Raw genomic sequence first — 24,476 nt, 5'->3', positions numbered from 1 at the left:
TGACAAAGTGGATACCTTGAGTGGATAAATCCTCCCTTTGGCGTAGATTAATCTCAATCACTCACGGTATCAACAGAAAAGTCATCACTGTCATATATGACGTGTTTGAAAATGCAAAAGTCCTGTGTTAAGGCAGATAATTCCATTACTGATTATTTCTCATGTAGCACTGGTGTTAGACAAGGTGAAAATTTGTCACTTCTCTTAACTGCAGTATATCGAAATGTTTTTGGGCATTTTGTCCGCACGAACCACAAAGGTTTTGATTTACCTGCTTCTGAATTACGTGATAACCTCAGTGATGATGATGAAGATGTTGAAGGTATTCAAGAAGTTTTGTTATATTCTGATGATACTTTTGTAATGGCTGAATCTGCCAAGGTTGCTTTAGATGCTGTGAATGAAGGCACCTTACAGTTAATACTTCTAAGATAAATATGGGCTATACTATCTCGATGAAAGTTATATCTCATCCTCATTTCAATGTTCGGGCAATGCTGAGCTAAACGTGGGATGATTACGTATACATAGGTACTACTTTCCACTTGAATGGTTCTTTTAACAAAGCAATTAATAATCAAGGCACACAGGCCCAGAGAACATTGTGCAGCCTTCTGGCTAAAGCAATGAATTTACCAGTGGCAGTTAATATCCAAAGTGAACTTTTTGACCAGTTGGATGCGCCAGTTCTTCTATATGGAAGTGAAATTTGGGGCGTTCAAAAGTTAGATCATATTGAAGTTTTCCACCGGAAATTTCTGAAAGACCTTCAAATAAAATCTGTACATAGAGATATTACTTTACTACTATGGGTTTCACAGACAGTGCAAGCACGCTTTTGGGCAATAACTCGGTAACGAACACTCGTATTAGTACGAAATGTTGCTATAGTTCATTACACCCAGTGCCGTATTTTATTAGAGTATTATGAATCACTAATTGTAAATAGTAAAGACACTTGTCCCTGTACCAAGAGGGAAAAACTCGATTAGCCAGAAATGGATAAGAACACAACAGTATTGAAAAAGCTCCGCCTACCCTCTCCCTTCACCTCCACCCCCTACCCCTTCCGTCCCTCACCTGCCCTCCCCTACCTTCTCTCTCTGAAAGTTACTTCAGTTTAAACTTATTTTGTACAATTTTTTCCTATCTATCTATCTATCTATCTATCTATCTATCTATCTATCTATCTATCTATCTATCTATCTATCTATCTATAATAGTTTACAGTGTTGTATATAGCTGATGATCCACTCGGTTGTTACTTGCCAGTTGACCGATTTATTTATGCATTGATCCACTCATCTCTCTCTCTCTCTCTCTCTCTCTCTCTCTCTCTCTCTCTGGTAGTGGTATGTATATATAATATATATATATATATATATATATATATATATATATATATATATATACAGCTATATATTATATATATATTATTATCATATATATATATATATATATATATATATATATATATAGTATATATATATGAATAACTTGATCACGAAGTATATAAAAACGTGATGCTATGTATAAATAAAGGTTTTTTGCCACGAAGGAAAAATGAAAAAGCGAGATAGCCGAGTACTTTCGGTCCTGTTCGGACCCTTTACTTAAGGCAAACTTAAGTAAAGGGTCTGAACAGGACCGAAAGTACTCGGCTATCTCTCTTTTTCATTTTTTCCTTCGTGGCAAAAAACCTTTATATATATATATATATATATATAATATATAATATATATAGATATATATACATACATACATACATACATACATACATACACACACACGCAAAATAAACATTCATGGCTTAAATATATTTGCATCGGTATAATGTATAATCAAGGTTTTAACTCTAATGAATGTCAGATAGAAAGGCTCAATTTTTGTTTGTAACACTAAGTCACTATAACCAGTTACCTATTCAAATCAATCTGAAGGCAATTGGCGTCTTTCTCTTTGCTAAAAAAGTTGAAAAGTTGCGTGACAGTTATGTTCCGAGGTGGCCATCTCTTCTTTACCTCCATAATATGGCTGATGCCCTGAGTCCAAATGAGGATAGCGAAGAAGGTAACCAAACAAAAGTATTACAGTCGCTTTACCATCAATCATAGTGTCTACCGTTCTACTACTCCACCATACATTCTGATAATTCTCACTCTCATAACCATTTACAATACCATTACCATTGAGAGAGAGAGAGAGAGAGAGAGAGAGAGAGAGAGAGAGAGAGAGAGAGAGGGAGAGAAGGAGGGGAAGGAAGGGGGAGGGGGTGGAGGTGAAGGGAGAGGGTAGGTGGAGCTCTTTTATACTGTTGTGTTCGTATCCATTTCTGGCTAATCGAGTTTTTCCCTCTTGGTACAGGGACAAGTGTCTTTATTCTTTACAATTAGTGGTTCACAATACTCTCATAAATTACGGCACTGGGTGTCATACACTATAGCAAAATCTCGTACTGATACGAGTGTTCGTTACCGAGTTATTGCCCAAAAACGTGCTTGCACTGTCTGTGAAACCCATGGTAGACCAAATAGTATGAAGTTTAACCAGTTGTTCAATATCAAGAGCCGAAAGAAATGCGCAATTTTACAAAATTTGTAAAAATCAAATTGGACCAATTTTGAATTCCTTGTTTTGATGACATATCTAGTCCATTCGGGCCATTACACGAGAATTATAATCTTCTGTAACTAATTTGTAAAATTTTATCTAGGTACAAATGCACTGATTTTGTATTTTCTTAATTGTGCAGGGCATTTGAATCTATGTATGTTGTATGTGTTTGTCATCTTGTATTTTATATATACTTTATAATTTCTGCATTTCTTGAATGTACTCTCACCTCGACATGGGTCACTGGCGTTTATAAAAAAAATCTTTGGAAACTAACTTGGAAGATGCTATTTTGTGTTAACTATTGACTTAGTTAGACCTTCTTGGGCACGATTCTTGTGAGGAAGCCGTTTGTTTTTTAATGGTCAAAGAAGCTAGCAAACACACTACTTTATGTCTATACAGCTGAAATGACTCTGGACGAAACTGCCATTGTAACCTGAACGTCTTGAGGTGATTCTTCTCAACGTCGAATATTCAGAAAGTCTAATTCGTGTTATGCCTGTCTGGTCCGTGGGGTCTTCTCAGACAGTTCAATGAATAATGTACAAATAGCGCTCTCTCTCTCTCTCTCTCTCGTTTCGTTCCTCAGGTCTTCCTCGCTTTCCAGATTGTTGCAGCTCCTTCTGTGTCGCATATCTCCTCTTCTCTCTCATATTCGATCCTCCTTTGGGCTGCAAGACGGTACCCTCCCCCCCTCTTTTCTCTCTCTGGCTCTCTTTTCTTTCCCTAGTTCATACCCAGTGGCAGACGGAGGTGCAAAAGAAAGAAGGGGAGGCAAACGATGTAAAACAGACAGGTAAATAAAAAAGCTCATGAGGAAGATACGATAAAGTTGGAGAATAGAGTTTTCTGTACAGAGCATAACCAAGGCCAATGAAAATAGTTCTACCTTTTGGTGGTCTCGGTATAGTGCTGTAAGGACGTGGTGACCTGTGTTGTTGCGTTGCCAGACGCACGATTATGGCTAACTTTAATCTTACATTAATTGAAAACTACTGAGGCTAGAGGGCTGCAGTTTGGTATGCTTGATAATTAAAAGGTAGATGATCAACAAACCAATTTGTAGCTCTCTAGCCTCAGAAGTTTTTAAGATCTGAGGGGGATAATAAAAAGTGCGGACGGGCAGTCAAAGCCATCCCAATAGTTGTCTTGTACAGAAAACCAAAAGCTAAAGATAATTGTGGTCGGACTGTTATTCTGAACAGAAAGGTAACTGAAGGACGAAGTGGAATAAAAGCTAAAAAAAAAAAAAATCAAGGATGTCAGACTGATGTTTAACAAAAGCAGAAAGATAAACAAGCGATTCAGATGATGAGAATGGGCGATAGGAGGTCTGGTGTGGACTCTCGGACTCTTAACAACCAGCAAAGGCGTATTTATTATGCGTTATAATGCCCAACTTATAAGCGCTGATAAGACAATCCCCTCCCGCGAATAATTATCTCTTCATCAACTTCAAAACACAATTTTCTTATCTGTACAATTAAGGAAGGACGTATTATCCTTATTCATACTTTCCTAAGAAATGAATAATGAAAGCAAAGACAATAAAAGAAAAAAAGAGAAGAAGTACTAAAAAAAAATGCATAAAAGGAGATGGCCATCACAAAAATAAGTAAATAAGTAGAAGCGAAGGAATAATAAAAAGGCTGATACATCAAACTACAATAAGGCAAAATACCCTATATATCCAATGAAGTGTTTCACATTTTTACAATAAAGAAAATAAGGCAATAAAGCAGGCGGAACATCAGGACACCCCCACAATACAAGACTGCATAGCGAACAGAACGCACTCAAAATGATACGTTTTATTCTACACTAAAATACGAACTAACATCTCACGAAGGTCATGAAGATGAACATACAGTATTGTCACATTTATGGTTACTGATTTCGCTTAGATGCTTTATTAGTTTAATATAGGTTTGCATAGTGACTTGGGCTAGATAAAAGCATGAAACTGGCCCTTCCACCATCAGCCTTGGCAAGGAAAAGGAAGATTCGACGTAATCGGTATCACACAATCACGTCACAGGACTCTGAGGTCGAGTGGTTTCTCCCGATTAGGCTCGACAGAGTAAAGCATATAGATATATAGATATAGACGCTCTCTATATCAATGGAGTAGAGATTACCAAACTCCTGTAGATGATAATTGCGAGCTTTGGGTCCAAGTCAACGCTCATATAGTTAGTGCAATTCCTTTAATATTTCATGTTTTTGGTTTGATGGGGGCGGGGGTGGGTGCTGGAAAAATTACTTCTCAAGCATGTAGCCCTGTTTCTTCCATATATGCATTCATGTGAAAGGGTTCGAATCCTACAGCTCGTGGAGCTTACACAACTTGTTGTTCCAATAATAGTATCGAATGGCTATTAGTCAACTGTTGTGGCTTGCAGCTGGGAGAGAGAGAGACACTGTTCACAACGTGGCAACCCTTATCACACCTCTCCAAGGAAAAAAAAAAAAGTTCTCAAGAAACAGAACGGAGCGCAGGCTCCGGTACCAGTAGCTCCCCATTCGGCTGACGGTCACACACCCTGGCACTTGGCAAATCGTCCCTCGCTTGGAAGGAAGTTGATGCCATTTTTCTACCCTCCAGTCGCTTCTTTTTAACTTAAAACTCGACGGAACGTCTTCCAAACGGACTGGATTGAGGTGGGTGAGGATTACCTTCGTAAGAGGGTGTTTTCGTAGTTATTGTAAACAACGTAAAGAGAACTTCCTGGGTCAACGCTCATAAGCCTAGAAATAAAATTTTAAGTATCAACCTAATAGAAAAAATAGTCTGTAAAGTAAACGCCGTAGGCCAACTCTACATGTAATTTTCTTAACTTAGTAAACTCTTCCATGGAAAAACGTCAAAGGCTCTTTCTGTTGGACAACATCTATAATAATCATAGAAGGAGCGACTTTTGAATGGTCCGTCACATTCCGGGAGCTCTCTTTCAAAGTGTAACAAAGCCAATTACCCTTATGTTTACATCAATAAATTGTCGCTTCCACTGGTTTGGGTGACGTCACAGATTATGGTCGGTTACTTAAAAATACACCGTTCCTGCGCGTTGTTACGTGGGACTACCTGTTGTTTCTGTAATATCGTGGCGTTATCGTTGTCCTAGGCGCGCGCCTCGTTGTTCTTCTGACGACAGGAGGAGGGCAGGGGTGTCATTGGGGGAGGGGGGGGGGGGGAGCGGCTGAGAGGGGCGACTGCCCCCCCAAAATAAAACTCAAGATCCACCCCCCCCCACCACCTTCAAGCCTCAACTTGCCCCCCTCACGCAATCACAAATATGTGAAATTTCTCGGAAAGATTACGTTTCTTGATCCTTGTATGTCTACCAGCTACAAGTGATGATGAGATAAACAAACAGTAGTGGGAGTATATAATTTTTGCTGAAATACCTTGCTCATGTGGCTTCAAAAAAGCACATCCAATATATATATAAAAAAAGAGAGAAAAAAAACGACTGATTAGGCTCGCTTCGCTCGCCAAACCGTCTCTGCCCCCCCCCCCCACCCTACACCCCATATGAAAAATCTGAAATGACGTCTCTGGAAGAGGGTTTCCTGAGTAATATTTAATGTAGGTTTCCACCGCTGAATGGCGAGGGCCTCCTTATAGAGGAGACGGCGGGAACCCACGTCGCGTCGAGGATTCCGGTGTTCCTTGCGATTTGCCGGCGTTGGGGGCGTTGCCGAGTTCCCTCTTGCAGTGTTGGCACACCGCCCTTCATGCAGATGGACGGCCATCCTCTTAGAAAGGCGATTTGTTGTCACACCAGAATAAGACTAATGGTAGTATCCATTCTCGGGGCACAGTAGTTGGTAGATCACTCCTCTCCTCTCCGTGGAATCACTGCTGACGGAGGAGGGGCTGTTCCTCACGAGGTACTGGGCGGTCCTGCGATCATCCTTACAAAAGGTCGTAAGGTCGACCATCTTGTCCACTTCGGCAGGAGTTACATGAACCCGAATGATGATGTTCTTCTGGAATGCCTCGTCCTTCTCGTGCTCCGTATTCTTGCATGTATCCACTGTAGAATAATTTTATGGTCCTTGTACCCTCCCATTGCTAATCAAGCATTAAAAGTGTCGGGAAACGTCAACAACAACAAGCGGTATCGGCGGGGAAGCCTTGCCCCTCGGGAGGCATCCCTGAAGAACATCATTATTCGGGTTCATGTAACCCCTGCCAAAGTAGACAAGATGGTCGACCTTACGATCTGTTGTAAGGATGATCGCAGGACCGCCCAGTACCTCGTGAGGAACAGCCCCTCCTCCGTCAGCAGTGATCCCACGGAGAGGAGAAGAGTGATCTACCAACTACTGTGTCCCGAGAATGGATACTACCATTATTCTTATTCTGGTGTGACAACAAATCGCCTTTCTAAGAGGATGGCCGTCCATCTGCATGAAGGGCGGTGTGCCAACACTGCAAGAGGGAACTCGGCAACGCCCCCAACGCCGGCAAATCGCAAGGAACACCGGAATCCTCGACACGACGTGGGTCCCCGCCGTCTCCTCTATAAGGAGGCCCTCGCCATTCAGCGGTGGAAACCTACATTAAATATTACTCAGGAAACCCTCTTCCTGCCGACCACCGCCAGGAGAACAACAAAGCGCGCCCCTGAGAACGATACAGACGCTCTCCCCCTCTGGCCGTGAGCAGTCCCTCGCCGTCAACTATCAGCGCATAACGCCTCAGCGGCGTGGTTGGTATGGTATTAGCGTCCCACCTCGGTGGTCGCGGTTCGATTCTCGGCCATTCCATTGAGGAGTGAGAGATGTGTATTTCTGGTGATAGAAGTTCACTCTCGACGTGGTTCGGAAGTCACGTAAAGCCGTTGGTCCCGTTGCTGAATAACCACTGGTTCCATGCAACGTAAAAGCACAAACAAACAAAAACAAACAAACAACTATCAGTGCCAACGTCGGTCAGCCTGACTTGCAGTCAGAAAGTGACAGACCGATAAAAAGTCGACCCCGTAATTTTGTAAACCCGTTTTCGCGTATAAATATCCCCCGAAGATAATAATAATAATAATAATAATAATAATGACTGCTGCTTCAGCACTATTAATCTTATAAAGAGTCTTCTCTATCTTTCTGATGACGGCTTTCTCGTTGTTGCTTAGACTGGCGAGCAACGCACCAACCGAATTTTACCATGCCCTTTGGTGCGTTGCTCGCCAGTCTAAGCAACAACGAGAAAGCCGTCATCAGAAAGATAGAGAAGACTCTTTATAAGATTAATAGTGCTGAAGCAGCAGTCATTTTTAACAAAACATGTCTACGAGAGGGTCTCCTTCCGAAATAATAATAATAATAATAATAATAATAATAATAATAATAATAATAAGAATAATAAAATAATAATAATATAATAATAATAATCTGTCTTTTCAATTCTTCTTATTATTCTCTTCTCATCAGGGCTGATATTTGCTAATAGCTGGCCGATGATAATAATAATAATAATAATATTAATAATATTGTCAAACGAGAAACATACTGTAAAGGAATATCTATTCACAGAGGAAAAACGCCATGTTTTGTTAAAAAATTATTTTGAACGGTTAGCGTTACACCCGGTACATATCTGGAAGGTAAAGGATGGTCATCGTATTACGATACAGAGAGAGAGAGAGAGAGAGAGAGAGAGAGAGAGAGAGAGAATGGTTAACACCCATGTTAGAGGACTTGTGGGAGGAGTGATATTTAATGGTAAAAGAAATGAAAAATAAGTTTAAAGATAATTTCCAAAGAAATAACTCTGTTTTCACTTTCACTCATTCGTTTGTTGTTATCGATTATGCGCGATTTACTCATCTGTCCAAATCATACACATTCACATTATAACGTGAAAGTTAACTTTTCTCGACGACTTTATTATTCGTGTAAATAGCCATTCCGCCGAATGCTACTTAGTACTCAATTCTATGTCATTTTTAGCTACTTCTCAGTCTGGGTAATGTTACGCATGGTATTTATTCGACTTAGTGGATCGCAGAGAGAGAGAGAGAGAGAGAGAGAGAGAGAGAGAGAGAGAGAGAGAGAGGTAATGCAAGGCCCTCCTATTCCGAAAAAACAGCGTTTTCTTGGGTTCTGATATGATAAAAAAGATAATTTACTTGATAATAAACTTTGTCACATAACAGACACAGGAATTTCTCCCGGGCTCTGTCTCTTCATTTATATTATTTGCTACAGATTACAACGAACTTTACTCTGGATTAGACCTGTGCTGAAAATCGCTCTCGATCTACCAATATATGAATTCTTATTTCCTCCTTTGTAGACCACAAAGAACGTGACAGGATTGTGACATACGAATCATGATCGTCTGGGTACTGACGGCACTGGCTCTGGTGATATCCTACTTGGCTTTTAGGAAACCGCGAGATCTCCCGCCAGGTGAGTTTTGTGGGCAGTAGCTCCTATACTCTGTTTTTTTTTTTTTTTTTTTCATCTGTCCATCCGCCTGTGGTGTTTTTGTATGGTAACACTGCGTCCCGGGCTTTAGATATATTTGCAACTGAAAAGTGTTTTAATAATTTACTGTATGCGAATTACACCGTTAATATTCGAATAGGATATTATTATAATCGTTGAATGTAAACTGAATGTAACTATCTAAAGCCCGGACGCAGTGTTACCATACAAAAACGCCACAGGCAGATGGACAGATAAAAAAAAAAACAGAGTATAGTCATCGGTTTTATCCCACAAACTATCAAACTACTACACCAATCACCTCTCACATAACTTGGATTTTAAGGTATTTTCATTCGGGCATCTCTGCCATAACAAGAGCTAAACAAATTGCTCTCTAGGTTTTTAACTTCTCTCCCCATCCAAGATCTCCAAATTCTCAGTCTTTCATCAAAACCAAAGGTCATCGACAAAAAAGTAATTTATCTTTTCTCCTTCGATAACTCTTACCACATCTGTATCGAATTTTGCCTCTCACCATTTCAACTCACCTATTTCCAGAATGTAGATATAGTACCGTGTGCAGATAGTTCAACTCATTTGCTTACAACACTGTAGTTCTTCACTTTTACGCGAAAGAATAGACTAGAAAATCCCAGCTGTTGCCCCAATATAAAACTTTTCAAACTTCACCAAAAGCAGCTTGGCAAGGCTTCATACTCCTAAAAACATTCATCTTACTTTTCTCCTTTCTATACTGACACTTGCAATACAGCCTCCTGCTACCACCAGTTTCAGCAAAATAAACCTATGACAGTATGACTAGGAAAAGGATATTTTCACTCATTCGCATGCATGCAGTCTTCTTGACGCTGCAAGCTGTACCCGCTCCTTCACCCTACATCAAGGCTACGTAACCACAAAGGCTAGATTTTGAATTGTCCGTAGGGCCTCCGTACACTGAACGATTGTCTGTATCGTTCGCAAAACCAGTGTGTATGGTCTTGTTTGACTGCAAAAGTGGGCGGAGTTTCGAGGACCAGATTGCTGGCTTGCGACTTATGTCTGTCATACACAGGTCGTTCAATGTATATGATTGTCTGCTGATATGCGCTATGGCGCGCGTCTCTCCTAGAGATGATGCCATGTCTTCCCGAGACAAAATTTTGCTCAAACTGAAATTGATGTGGAGATCGTTCATACTGTCTGCATAGTGCGTGTGTGTGTGAGCGCGCGCGTGCGTTGATAACGACAATCGTTCAGTGTATGTGGGCCCTTACAAATGACTATATATTTTCTACTACCGTTTTCTTATCTATGAATTAAATATAAACATAAGCAACAATAACCAGTTCACAGTATCATGACTACATTTACCCGACAATCTTATCGACATGTAATTTGCAAACATAATTATCCAGTATGAAAGTGAAAAGCCAATTGGCGCAGACGCGACCATTTTATTCTCAGTCCAGAAATCCCCACTACACTTCACTTTCAGCAAGTTTCATAATATTAAGCTTCTTTTAAAAGACTAACGTTATGCATTTTCTATCGGTTCTGTGTCCTCACAGATAGAAAACCGACAGAACAAACACTCATTGCTTCTTGCGTTCTTTGAACAGTTATTATTCAGCACATAAACCCTTTTCACATGGAATAACCCCACAGGGGCCATTGACCTGAAATTCTAACTTCCAACGAATATGGCGTTCATTTGAAAGAAGTAACAAAAGGTAATAGGAAATACAGAAAGAAGAGATACGTTATTGTAAAAGAAAGAATAAATAGCTGAAAATATGTCTCACTTTAAAATACAAGCAGAGTTGTTTTATGGTAGAGAAGAAATGCATTGCATCTTCACACAACATCCCCAGGGAGACTCTTCTTGCAGAATAATAATGGACGGCAAACCTGCATGGCCCCCCCACTGATTAGGCATTTTCCAAAAATCTATTATTATTATTATTATTATTATTATTATTATTATTATTATTATTTTTTTTTTTTTTTTTTTTTTTTTTTTTTTTTTTTTTGCTCTATCACAGTCCTCCAATTCGACTGGGTGGTATTTATAGTGTGGGGTTCCGGGTTGCATCCTGCCTCCTTAGGAGTCCATCACTCTTCTTACTATGTGTGCCGTTTCTAGGATCACACTCTTCTGCATGAGGCCCGGAGCTACTTCAGCCTCTAGTTTTTTCTAGATTCCTTTTCAGGGATCTTGGGATCGTGCCTAGTGCTCCTATGATTATGGGTACGATTTCCACTGGTATATCCCATATCCTTCTTATTTCTATTTTCAGATCTTGATACTTATCCAATTTTTCCCTCTCTTTCTCTTCAACTCTGGTGTCCCATGGTATTGCGACATCAATGAGTGATACTTTCTTCTTAACCTTGTCAATCAACGTCACGTCTGGTCTGTTTGCACGTATCACCCTATCCGTTCTGATACCATAGTCCCAGAGGATCTTTGCTTGATCGTTTTCTATCACTCCCTCAGGTTGGTGCTCGTACCACTTATTACTGCAAGGTAGCTGATGTTTCTTGCACAGGCTCCAGTGGAGGGCTTTTGCTACTGAATCATGCCTCTTTTTGTACTGGTTCTGTGCAAGTGCCGGGCATTCACTTGCTATGTGGTTTATGGTTTCACTTTTTGTATTGCACTTCCTACATATGGGAGAGATGTTATTTCCGTCTATCGTACTTTGAACATATCTGGTTCTTAGGGCCTGATCTTGTGCCGCTGTTATCATTCCTTCAGTTTCCTTCTTTAGCTCTCCCCTCTGTAGCCATTGCCAATTGTCATCGCTGGCTAGTTCTTTAGTCTGTCTCATGTATTGTCCGTGCATTGGTTTGTTGTGACCAGTCCTCTGTTCTTTCTGTCTTTCTCCTGTCTCTGTATATTTCTGGGTCTTCGTCTGCTTTTATTAGTCCTTCTTCCCATGCACTCTTTAGCCACTCGTCTTCACTGGTTTTCAGATATTGCCCCAGTGCTCTGTTTTCGATGTTGACGCAGTCCTCTATACTGAGTAGTCCTCTCCATCCTTCCTTTCGTGTTATGTATATTCTGTCCGTATTTGCTCTTGGGTGTAGTGCTTTGTGTATTGTCATATGTTTCCTGGTTTTCTGATCTATGCTGCGGAGTTCTGCCTTCGTCCATTCCACTATTCCTGCGCTGTATCTGATTACTGGCACTGCCCATGTGTTTATGGCTTTTATCATATTTCCGGCGTTGAGTTTTGACTTGAGTATCGCCTTGAGTCTCTGCATATATTCTTTTTTCCTGATCGTGTCCTTCATCTCTTGGTGTTTTATATCTCCTCCTTCCATTATTCCCAGGTATTTGTATCCTGTCTCATCTATGTGTTTGATATTGCTCCCATCTGGTAGCTTTATCCCTTCAGTTCTCGTTACTTTGCCTTTTTGTATGTTGACTAAGGCGCATTTTTCTATTCCAAACTCCATCCTGATGTCCCCAGATACAATCCTTACAGTCTGGATTAGGGTATCTATTTCCTTGATGCTCTTACCATACAGCTTGATGTCGTCCATGAACATCAGATGGTTGATTCTGTTGCCTCTTTTCTTGAGTTGGTACCCGGCATCCATCTTCTGTAGTACTTTCGTCAAGGGAATCATGGCTACTACGAAGAGTAGTGGGGACAGTGAGTCGCCCTGGAAGATCCCTCTCCTGATATTAACCTCTGCTAGTCTTATTCCAGAGCTTGTAAGTATTGTATTCCAGTTGCGCATTGTATTTTTGAGGAAGCTGATGGTATTTTCGTCTGCCCCATATATTTTCAGGCATTCTATTAGCCATGTGTGTGGTATCATGTCGAAGGCTTTCTTATAGTCTATCCATGCCATGCTTAGGTTGGTTTTCCTTCTCCTACTGTTCTTCATTACCATTTTGTCTATGAGGAGCTGGTCTTTTGTGCCCCTACACTTCCTTCTGCAGCCTTTCTGTTGGTGGGGGATGGTGTTTGTCTCCTCTAGGTAGTTGTATAGCCTTTCACTGATGATACCTGTTAGTAACTTCCACATTATTGGTAGGCAGGTGATAGGCCTGTAGTTACTGGCTATATTTCCCTTACTCTTGTCTTTTTGTACTAAGGATGTTCTTCCTGTGGTCATCCATTTGGGTGCTTGGTGATTTGAGATACAATGCTGGAGTTGTTCTGCTATTCGTGGGTGTAGGGCCTTGAAGTTTTTGAGCCAGTATCCATGGACTTCATCGGGACCTGGGGCTTTCCAGTTTGGCATTTTCTTTAGTTGGTGTCTGACTGTGTCTGTCGTGATCTCTGTGAATCTTTGTTTTATTCTCCCTGTTTCTTCTTCCTTGACTTCCTGGAGCCATGTTGCATGTTTGTTGTGTGATACCGGATTGCTCCATATGTTTCCCAGAGTCTCTTACTTGGTTCGGCTTCAGGAATTTCTGGGTGGTTGTCTTCCCCTCTTAGTTGGCTGTATAGTCTTTTCTGGTTGGTTCCGAATAGTTTGTTCTGTTGGTATCCCTTATTCCTGTTCATGTACCGTTGGATCTTATGTGCTTTGGCCTTAAGCCTCTGTTTTACATCTTCTATTGTGTTGTTTAGTCCCCTCTCTTGTACTTTGTATTTCTCGTTGAGTTCCTCCCTTGTTTTCTTGCTTCTTAGCCTTTTTCTGCCATCTCTTTCAGTTTACTCAAGTCAGATCTCATCACCATGATTTGCTTTTCCAGGCGCCTTTTCCAAGGAGGTTGCTGTTTTGGTTTCTGTTGGGTTGGTTGTGCTGGTGGTGTTGGTGTTCGAATTCCCATCAGTTCTGCTACTAATCTTGCTCCTGCATATGTCAAGTTATTTGTTTCTGTGATACTGGTGGTGTGTATTATGCCCATTATTTCATTGACCTCACTTGTTTTCTCCCTTAATTTCTTGGTGTTGTAGGCTTTCATGGAGGGGATCTTTGTTCTCTCTGTATCTGGCTCCATCCATTGTCTAATCTTTTCTACCCATTCCGTCCTCTCTGTTACTTCGTCGGTGTTTCTTCGTGTGTCGTTGTTTGATACCTCATCCTCCCTGTCGTCTTCTGTGGCATCGTCTCTCAGTTCGTCTTCGTGTAATTCGTTGTCGTGTGACATTTCCCTTTCCAGTTCTTCTCTTTCTGTTGGGGAGAGCCAGTTCTTTTTCTTTATGTTCCTTACTTGGTCTGCCAGCCTCTGCTCTGTTTGGGGGGTGTTATTCCTCTCATTCCAGATGTTGACCAATCTTCTTCTATATCCTCTCTCCGTCGGGTTGCTTCTGATGTAGCATCTCCATATTTCCTTATTTTCTTCTCTTGTCCATTTCTTCCTTTTTGCCTCTGTAGCTCCAATCTCAGGCTGTTGATTATTGTCGTTGTGGTGATCAGTTGCTGGATGACGACCTCCAAGTACCTGACCGTCTTCCCCTTCAATTGGGTTGAATACCTGGTTGCCGGACGAAGCTCCTCTGTTGCCAGAGGTTCCATTATTATTATTATTATTATTATTATTATTATTATTATTATTATTATTATTATTATTATTATTATTATTATTATTATTATTATTTCAGGACGATGGGGCTTGCCAGGGATTGGATACATACCTCTGTATACCAGAGACAAATCTAAAATGATCAGAGATTTCAGAAATCAGTTCGGCAATATATTTTTGTAAGTAACTTAATACAGTATTTAGAATCATAGAATAATCACGGCACTTCTTTTCTGACTCATTATAAATATGCAACATGAATTCTTCCATGTCTCGCGATCTGGGAAGGCTGGTGGATATCTCCTCAATCCCTAACAACTTCTCCGTATGTTTTAAAGTTCTCCTCTTGCAAGGCAAGACACAACTCCACGTCTGGAGGACAAATCAGGGTGACAATCAGATGCTAGCCCAATCACAACGCTGAATCCAAAAATATCAAAAGGTGGCTGGCAAGTATCAAACTGTCCACTGAAGACGACAGCAGAGGAACATTTGCCGTGAGCTTAATAAATGTAAATAATTTACTTGGGACAGAGAGGTCCCCTTGGCTTAATAACTGAACCAAAGGCGTAGACGAATAAATCCTGAAGCTGCAGACTGGGTGATCCAAAAGGTGTGTAGGATGTAAATATTCTCCAGTCCATGTACATATGCAGAAGCCAAAAAATCAGTACCGACGGTCAATCCAAACAGTGCCCCAGAGAAGGTCCAGGAAACAACTGGCTCATATAACCCCTGAAGACTTCCATACCCCCTCTGGTCAACAAGAGCCCGGGGGGTTGGGGGGAGAAGGCCACACTCAGTGAAATCACCAAATATGGAATTTTAAAAGAGGATTAGCAAAAACATACAACGAGCCAAACACCGGAGAGGAGTAAAATATCATTTACCATTCTTAACTAATTAACAGTTTAAAAGTAATCAAATACATTATTCACCTATCATTAACTGGCAACAAGATGACAATATATATATATATATATATCTATATATATGGATCATATATATATATATATATATATATATATATATCTATTTCTATTTTATGTCTTACAGATGGAAGCTTGGCACTCACGTCACTGTTGGTCTGTGTGACTACCACCTGATCAAGACCACTTTCTCCAGACCAGAGTGCCAGGGGAGACCAGACTTCATCAGTGTATACGAGCACAATTTCCAAGAGAAAAATAAAGGTACTTGAGTGGGTGATTAACCATCCACACCCTCCCGCCCCCTCTGCTGTTTTCACCCTCTGGGCAATGTTTGTGTTTGTGTCTCCAGCGCCTTCCTCTTCCTGCTTTATTCTTTTACTGAAGGGGAGGGTTTGTGGCTGCAGCCGATTCTTTATCTGGCGTCGGTCTGCTGTGAAGGACTAGAGAGATGGGCATAAGTTTCAACCAACCAAGGAGTCCCAATCTTTGGCATTGGAGGAAAAGTATAGTTAAAGAACTGACAGCATTACTGATGTCACAGGAGTAAATGTGGGAAGAATGAACCTGACAGGTGTAAAGAGGCCAACTGAGAGGGGGAGACTTTCCTTACATTCAATTTAAACAGTGGTCGAAATAAGACTTATAGGAAAGTGACAAAGAAGCTACTTTTGATTTAGAAAAATGTTAAGTAGAGTGCTGGTTGGTATAGCTAATTCCTCTTTATAAAAGAGATTTTTCTTTTATTTCTGGTGATGTCTTCCTCCTTCCCTAAATGAGAATCTTCTTAAAAGAGGTAAACATTCTAAAGCATAAGCTTCATCCCAGAGCTCTTAAAGAGAAAGAAATAATTGGGAAAACAAGACAAGAAATCTAGGTTAAAAGTAAATTGGATTTTCTCGTTCTTATTAATAACAATAATTCCAGTGGTGGAAGCAATGGAAGCTCTTTCGGTTTCGGCCGTCTGCACTGAATACTATTCTCTTTCCTGAAGGTCTCATCATGTCAGTCGGTGATGTGTGGAAGGATGGCAGAAGGTTTGCCCTTCGTCACCTGAGGGACTTTGGAATGGGGAAATCCTCAATGGAGGGAGTGATACTACACGAGGCGATTTCATTAGCCAAGAGTTACGATGACACCGTTGGGAAACCCGTGGAGTTCTCCTGGAATCTCAATGTGGCTGTGCTGAACGTCATCTGGAAACTGGTGGCAGGTGCGTTACGACCATCATTATAGAGTAGCTTTATGACTAAAAGATTTGTTTAGGACTGGATAAAGACTGCAGCGAGACAAAGTAAGAGACGTTGGAAAATGAGGTGGGAAGCGGTGAAAGGGAACAGAAAACAGTTACAAGACAGACAAGACTGGGGCTGACTGAACACTTCAAAGACCTTCAGCATTGTTATGTATACTGTAGACAGTAACCCTTTACAGAACTGGGGCAGCAAACAAAGTAGCTGACTTGAGAATTGCAAGCAATGTCATATTGACCAGGAAAGCTCAAATCTGCCTTCAAGAATGTTTAGTCAAAGAATCAATCCCTGGGTTTAAATTGAGGTCTATTAAGCTACCATCTAACAATTCCAACCTTCGACTGACTGGTTCTGCATACCAACAACTACCTTTATTAAGGCATGGTGTTTAAGGGAACTGGTAGCCACCTTCCAGCAACAATCTGGAAAACAGATAATGTCTTTTTCAAGGTGGTCAGAAAAGAGTTATTTTTAAAACGTATGGCCGTAGGTAGTACATACAGCTGCTTTTGGTTATATGGAGTTAAAGAATAAAAAAGCTTTCTTCACGTGTGTAATCACAGAATAGTGTATAAATAACTTCCTTTACATGAGTAATCCAATTGATAACTCTTATGGGGGTCAGTGAAACAAGTTACCTTCAGGGTATGTACAGACAGGTAACTTGAAGTACTAGTGACAGGAATCATATGACTACATTTCCTTGTTTAGGACTAGGGAAAAGATAATTGTACCTAGGTCTACTATTCAGAGAAATAGACAGCTGCCATTAAACGTATGGACTCTGACGATATTTTCAACATATCCGCAATTTTTGTGCCTTACCATCTGCTATAGTCACTGTAGTCAAAATGGCCAAGAAGCCACACCCCTTCTTCCGCAGCTATGGTAGCTGATTGAGTCATGTATAATGTTTGTGACACTTCATTTACTCTCAACAAGTGTGTTCAGTTTTAATCTAACCTGTTTTCCTGTATAATGTTAAAGTTGGAAAATAAGAATTATTTTAAGGCTTCTACAGTTTATGACAATCAAGAATTTCAACACCCTCTCTACAGTGCTATAGTGTCTTTAAATTATTTAAATTTTCCTTATCACAATTTTTTACATTACGTCCAGAAGAAAAGACCTGATTACATAATGTGATCATAATACAGACAAATGAATGGCGAGACGAAATTGACTATGGAAGGGGAGTGTTTTCTAGGCCAATTTAGGAAAGAAAAAGAAAAAAAACATAAAAGAACTCAGAATCCACAGGGCAGTAAAAGTGATTTCATTTGGCAGATAAGAGATATGACCCCAAAGACGAGAAAATCATGAAGTTCAGTGAGATGTTAGCAGCAGACCTCGATGCAATTCAAGGTCCCATCCTCATCCTCGACATGTTTCCAGCACTGTTGCGCATCCTGCCAGAGTCTTTATTAAATAGATGGACGAAGTTGAATCAGCTACGCGAGCACGTGGCTGAGTTCAAGTCTTTCTTTGAGGTAAATATCAATAATCTCGGTCCACAAAGAAGATTATTGAACATTGAGCTATTTTCACTCTTAGCAAACTACGAAAAGCAGACATATTATTATTAAGACAAGATACGGAGACTTGATACTTGGTGGTCAACGTAGTTTAATTTCTCGTGTCGGAGGAAATGCCTTTGTAACGGCTCCTTAGCCTTCGTTTCCGCGAGTCCCATATCTTTCGTCTTCTTCTTCTTCATAAATCATTTCTAGCAACTCGACTTGTCACTTTAATAAGGGGGAAAAAACAAGGAAACGCTTCCTTCAATATCTCTTAAGGTGAAATAAGGGTACTTAGTGGTAAGTGTCTGCTAGTTAACGGCTTTTCCATTTGAGTGTAAGCAACTTTTGAACAAGAATAAATCACAAAAACACTCGCTTAAATGCTCAATAGTGGCTGAGTAAATGACACTGCATACTTGTACTGGCTTCCATTGTTCTTAAGCCAAATTTCCATACCAAAACCATCTGTAGTACGGTGACAATAATATACAGCCAACAGGATATTATCACCTTTATTTTTTCCAGGATATTATTCAAGAACATGAGAAGACATTTGACCCAGAGAATCCAAGGGATTACATAGATGCATACCTCAAAGAGATGCAGATGGAGGCAGGGAATAAAAGCACAATTTTTCAAGAAAATCGTAAGTCGCAACAAAATCCGCCAGTTTGATGGTTGTAGTGTTCCTGGGCAAGTTTCATCTCCATGGGTTGAGAATAAGTCTAGCCTAGGAAGTCAATATCGGCAATGGTGGGGTACTCTGTAGGACTGGGAAGAAATTAGCTGTAAAGAACGTAACGTGCTATTGGGAGAGGGTGTTTCAGAGCCTGAGATCACAATGAAGATCCTTGCACTGGGGTCAAGGGATAAGAACATGGTCAACAATTCTATTTTGGGGTATTTTGACTGAAAGGATGGTAGATATTCCAGTGCCTTCTAGATTAAGCTTGTACATGACAATAATGAAAATGGGCTCTATGATCTATGTATTTCTTGGTATATATGACAGATACTCAGAGCTATGGCTTATGTTAAGGTGTCAACAGGCACTTTCCTTCCAGGTTTGCTGTATAAATGTTGTAGCGTCTGGCACTAAAACACCTTTCGTTGGTGTCAGTCTTGCACCATGAACCACCACGTTCCCTCACAGGTACCAATCTTGTACCATCTGGTGCCAAGTCGCATCGCTCACACAGGAATTTTCCCACAGGTATAAACCTCATATCGTCGGTGACCAGCCTATTCAGAGCAGGGAGCGAGACCACCTCCTCCACTATTAGGTGGATGGTGGCCCTCATGGCCGTCAATCCGGATATCCAGAGGAAGATGCAGAAGGAAATAGATGAAGTGTTCCCTGGGGACGAAGCGCCTTCTCTTGAACGCAAGGATAAGTAAGTGTGGGGTTAACAGAGAGAGAGAGAGAGAGAGAGAGAGAGAGAGAGAGAGAGAGAGAGAGAGAACATTCATGCTAGCTCAATCTTCTGGTAATGAACACGCCTATAAAATAAGAATAATTATTCATCAGAATGCTCTTTCTTCAGTGGTTTTCCCTATTAAATACCATTAGTAGGATTATTTAGAAAGATGGACTGTTAATCAAAAAACCATTTGCAACGCATCTTTAACTAAACTAATATATCTTTGAAAATAAAATTTTAAATAGGGTTCCATACACTTACTCACAGCTGAATGTGCCAACCTTTGGCATCTGTGTTATTCTTAATATTTCTGAGATCGATATCAGCTTCACTTTGTTGAAAGATACTTATTTTTCAAAATGATATTCTGTTTAAGTTCTCTGGGAGTCATGATCAAATATGCAACATAAGGCAAGCTGTATATTTGCATTTTCATGCAAGGTATATAACTCGTGTAGAAAATGTGCAAGGCAATTTATATATATATATATATAATATAATATATATATAATATCTATATATATATATATATATATATATATTATATATATATAGTTTTAATATAATTCTAATAAAATCCAGGCCGTACTGAAATATTAACGAGCGCAATAAGATCACTTCAGTCATCTTACTGAATCAGTATTCTAACATGATTCTTGACGCTAAATCTTATAGAAAAGAGATCACCTTTCACGCACCCTTCAACAAAAGCCTGCTCCCAAATTTCAGAATGCCCTTCACGGAAGCGGTACTGCTGGAGGTGCACAGATTTGTATCACTCTTGCCCGTAGGTCTACTTCATACAGCTACAGAGGACATCACAGTTGCTGGCTACCGCATTCCCAAGGTTAGTGTGTCTTTCCTTAGAAAAAGTGGGCATATAACGTCAGGTCAATAGACACAGGGGGAGTGGGAGGATTAACTTCAGAAGGGTAATTGAAAGAAGAGAGGAGAAGGATTTTGAAAGAAGAGGAGCAAAGGATCAACATGCCAAAGGGGACGCTGAGGGAGTTTGAATGATTAACTTCAGAAGTGTACACGAAAGGAAAAGAAAGATTTTGAAAGAAGAAGAGAGAAGGATTAGGAAGCCAAAGGGGACACCGAGGGGGGTAGGATGATTAACCTTAGAAGGATAATTGAAAGAAGAAGAGCAAAAGATTAACAGGCCAAAGGGGACACAAAGGGAGTGGGATGAATAACTTCAGGAGGATACTTGAATGCAGAAGAGAGATGGGTTAACAGGTCAGTAGGGACACAGGAAGTACAATTATTAACTTCAGAAGGGTAACTGAAAGAAGAAGAGAGAAAGATTGTGAAAGAAGAGAGATTTAACAGAAAACAAGTAAAAAATACATCGAAGTTTCTTCGGTGCAATCGAGTTTTCTGAACATTGTATATAATCAAGGCCACCAAAAATAGACCTATCTTTCGGTGGTCTCGGTATAATGCTGTATGAGCCGCAGCCCATGATACTTTAACCACGGCCCGCTGGTGGCCTGGCCTATATCGTTGCCAGGAGCACGATGATGACTAATCTTAACCTTAAATATAATAAAAACTACTGACGCTAGAGGGCTGCAATTTGGTATGTTCGGTGATTGGAAGGTGAATGATCAACAAAGCAATCTGCAGCCTTCTAGCTTCAGTAGTTTTTAAGATCACAAAAAAGTGCGGACGGACAGACAAAGCCGACACAATAGTTTTCTTTTCAGAACACTAAACAGGAACACAGGGGGTAATGGGATAATTTAGAAGGATAACTGAAAGAAGAGAAAAGGATTCTGAAAGAAGACGAGAGAAGGATTAACAGCCCGGAAGGGACACAAGGAGTAGGATTATTAATGCTAAAAGGATAACCGAGAGATGAAGGGCTAAGGATTAGCAGGCCAGAGCGGATGTAGAGAGAGAGAGAGAGAGAGAGAGAGAGAGAGAGAGAGAGAGAGAGAGAGAGAGAGCGGGGTGATTAACTTCAGAGGGATGAATGAAGGAAGAAGAAAAGATAAATATCAGCATAAGTAGAACAATCCAAGGGGTGAAACAAAAGAGAAACAGGCTTTTATAATGGAGAAAAAATAAATGAAAGGTTGACGTATTATGCCAGAATAAAATGGAAATAGGAAGAGGGCGGAGAAATGAATAAATTACAAGAAAGGTAGATGCAAGGAGGATAGAGGGTATGAAACACAGGATGGATAAATGACATAATAGTTAAATAGAGCAAATGGAAAGGAAAGAAAAGGGAGGATTTTAGATGCGAGCAAAAGGGATGAATATGAGGGAGAAATACAAGATAGTGAAATGAGGAAAAGGAGAGGGAGATATAGTGAGGAAAAAGTGAAAAGGATTGAAATACAGAGAGAGAGAGAGAGAGAGAGAGAGAGAGAGAGAGAGAGAGAGAGAGGTCAACGATACAACCTTACAGGTACAGAAGGGAAATTGAGAAGGAAGACGCTACACAAAGGCAAAATTGCCAAAACGATATATATAGGAGGAGCAGAGGAAAACCATAAAGAAAAGAAAATACCAATATAACCAGATGCTAAAAGAGTGATGTAATGCAAGAGAATTAAAAGAGGGTACAATAAGAGAAAGATAAGGCTAGGGAATATACTCAAATAGAAATACGTCAAAAAGATATGAGTATTTATTAATAAACAGGTATATAACAGGATCTAGCAAACAAAAAGTTTCACTGTTCACAGAGAGAGAGAGAGAGAGAGAGAGAGAGAGAGAGAGAGAGAGAGAGAGAGAGAGGTTAGTTCAATGAGATACAGTATTTATTAATAAACAGGTATATAACAGGATCTAGCAAACAAAAAGTTTCACTGTTCACAGAGAGAGAGAGAGAGAGAGAGAGAGAGAGAGAGAGAGAGAGAGAGAGGTTAGTTCAATGTCTCCTTCCCTCCAGAACACCGTGATGTTCGCCCACTCGGAGAGCTGCCACCGAGACCCGAAGTACTGGAAGAAACCCAACGACTTTTACCCGGAGCACTTCCTCGACGAGGACGGCAAACTGTTGACAATAAGGGAGGGATTTCTGCCCTTCTCGCTGGGTGAGTTCGGCTGTCTGGCAATGAGAACACTTACTGTGGAAACAAGATGTAAAGAATACATTTCGTTTCCAACTGTATTTTCATACGTATTTAGGACTAAAAGATGTGACTGTTTTTGCACCAATGTGGATTCTCTTGGATGAGGTCTAGACGTCCAATCAAGATAAATATTTTTGGGGTAACTAATGTTTTTACTTTTTAAGTTTTGGCCAAAATGCAGTGCTATCCACTCTTGGACTATATTCTAAGCAATAATTACTTTCCATTACGACCACGAAGCACAAGGTATTATACCTAACTTTCTAACATTTTAAAATCACGGAAAAATCTCAATATCTCCAAAAATGTAAGGATTCTCATCTCTGTAGTTTTTACATTACTTGGGAATACAACAATGAACTGTCCACGAGGCAAAACTTTATTTCAACGAGTCAACTTTCAAAATGACAATCAAGTACTTGCAATTAAAACGATTAATCTTAGGTTCTTTGCCCGCGTCAGTGAGGTTAAAACGACCTCTCAAATTTTAATGAACTGTCTCCAGCTTTTATGACTGGATACGGTCCATTTTATGCTCGTTTTTAAGAGTTCATACTTTCCTTGGATGTTTTCGCTTTCAATGTCACCGCCAATTTTGAGTCGCTGCGATTTCAATTTCCTTAATTAAATGCCTACAAGATTTTATCATTACGTTTATGTTCTAGGACTGGCCATAAGCAAGTGTTAGGCAAACTACGAGCGAAAAAAATAACTTTTAACTCTTGTTTAAATATATAGCGAGGGTGATCAGAAGTGGAGAAGCTGTAAGGAGGGAAAACACGTTAGACGGCGCAACTTGCCCACAAACCATGGGTAATCACACTCGAAGGAGCCAAACTATAGTAGCAGTAGTGGTAGAACGACATAGCGTTCTTTCTTTCATAACAGTCTGAACCGGTTTTTCCCAACAGGCCGTCGTCAGTGCCTCGGCGAGAGCCTGGCCAAGATGGAACTCTTCCTGTTCGCCACCTGTCTCTTCAAGAGGTTTTTCTTTTCGGCCGCCGAGGGCTCGCCCATCCTGACGGAGTCCGATCCAGCGAACCTGATACTCAGGTGCATCAGGCCTTACAAGGTCGTCATGGAGAGGAGGGAGTGACAGGGGCCGAGGACAAGAAAAGGGAAAGTAATGGAGCTTTATGATTTTCCTCTGTATTTATCAAACAACCACCCGCCTCTCTCTCTCTCTCTCTCTCTCTCTCTCTCGCAAAGCTCAGAGTGATAATATCTTTAATGTCCTTTTCGACTTAAACATCTAAAAACACAGAGCCTTTATAACTTAAAAAGAAGACATAGTCACTTGTAAAATAAAAGGCATTTGAAGTTTAACAGGAACAGCAAATCAAATGCAAAGAAACGGCCGAAAAAATTAACAAAGAAACTGATTAGGCACCAGTAAGAAAAGCAAATAAAGATATCGAAATAAAAGTGAAAGTTTACCGTAATATCTTGACGTGCTTCAGAGAGTTTTTCTAACCCTAGAACCGCGTAATAAAAGACGAATCAGGTAATACATTAACGCAAATGAAAACGCTACGACGTCCCCTTTTTATCACGTAAAACTTGAATCGTAAACACGAGGGTCTGATAAAATGAGCGCAACATAGGTTCACACACCAACCCTGGGTAAATTAAATAGATGATTAAAAACTTCTACAAAAGCTTCTACTAAAAGTTGTAATTACAGAAGCGGTCACTTATAGGGGTCTCGTG

General features: G+C 40.3%; 1 protein-coding gene across 3 annotated transcripts; it reads left to right on the top strand.

The window, feature by feature from the left end:
- The first annotated feature begins 5,132 nt into the window (after positions 1-5,132).
- LOC135214473 (cytochrome P450 2L1-like) lies at positions 5,133-24,199 on the top strand. Of its 3 annotated transcripts, none has more exons than XM_064248817.1 (11): positions 5,133-5,277; positions 8,921-9,036; positions 14,631-14,730; positions 15,608-15,744; positions 16,475-16,693; positions 18,021-18,223; positions 18,779-18,899; positions 19,467-19,647; positions 20,404-20,521; positions 22,583-22,727; positions 23,678-24,199. In XM_064248817.1, exons 2-11 carry the CDS (start codon positions 8,958-8,960, stop codon positions 23,860-23,862), a joined length of 1,488 nt encoding a protein of 495 aa, XP_064104887.1. In that variant the 5' UTR covers positions 5,133-5,277; positions 8,921-8,957; the 3' UTR covers positions 23,863-24,199. The 3 variants fall into 3 exon arrangements, with proteins under 3 accessions (XP_064104887.1, XP_064104888.1, XP_064104889.1); XM_064248818.1 differs by having other exon boundaries at positions 5,133-5,281; XM_064248819.1 differs by lacking the exon at positions 8,921-9,036.
- Positions 24,200-24,476: the final 277 nt, after the last annotated feature.

Source organism: Macrobrachium nipponense, chromosome 45 (genome assembly GCF_015104395.2).
Source record: "Macrobrachium nipponense isolate FS-2020 chromosome 45, ASM1510439v2, whole genome shotgun sequence".
NCBI classification, from domain to species: Eukaryota; Metazoa; Arthropoda; class Malacostraca; order Decapoda; family Palaemonidae; genus Macrobrachium; species Macrobrachium nipponense.
This window is presented reverse-complemented; position numbering and strand designations above follow the sequence as displayed.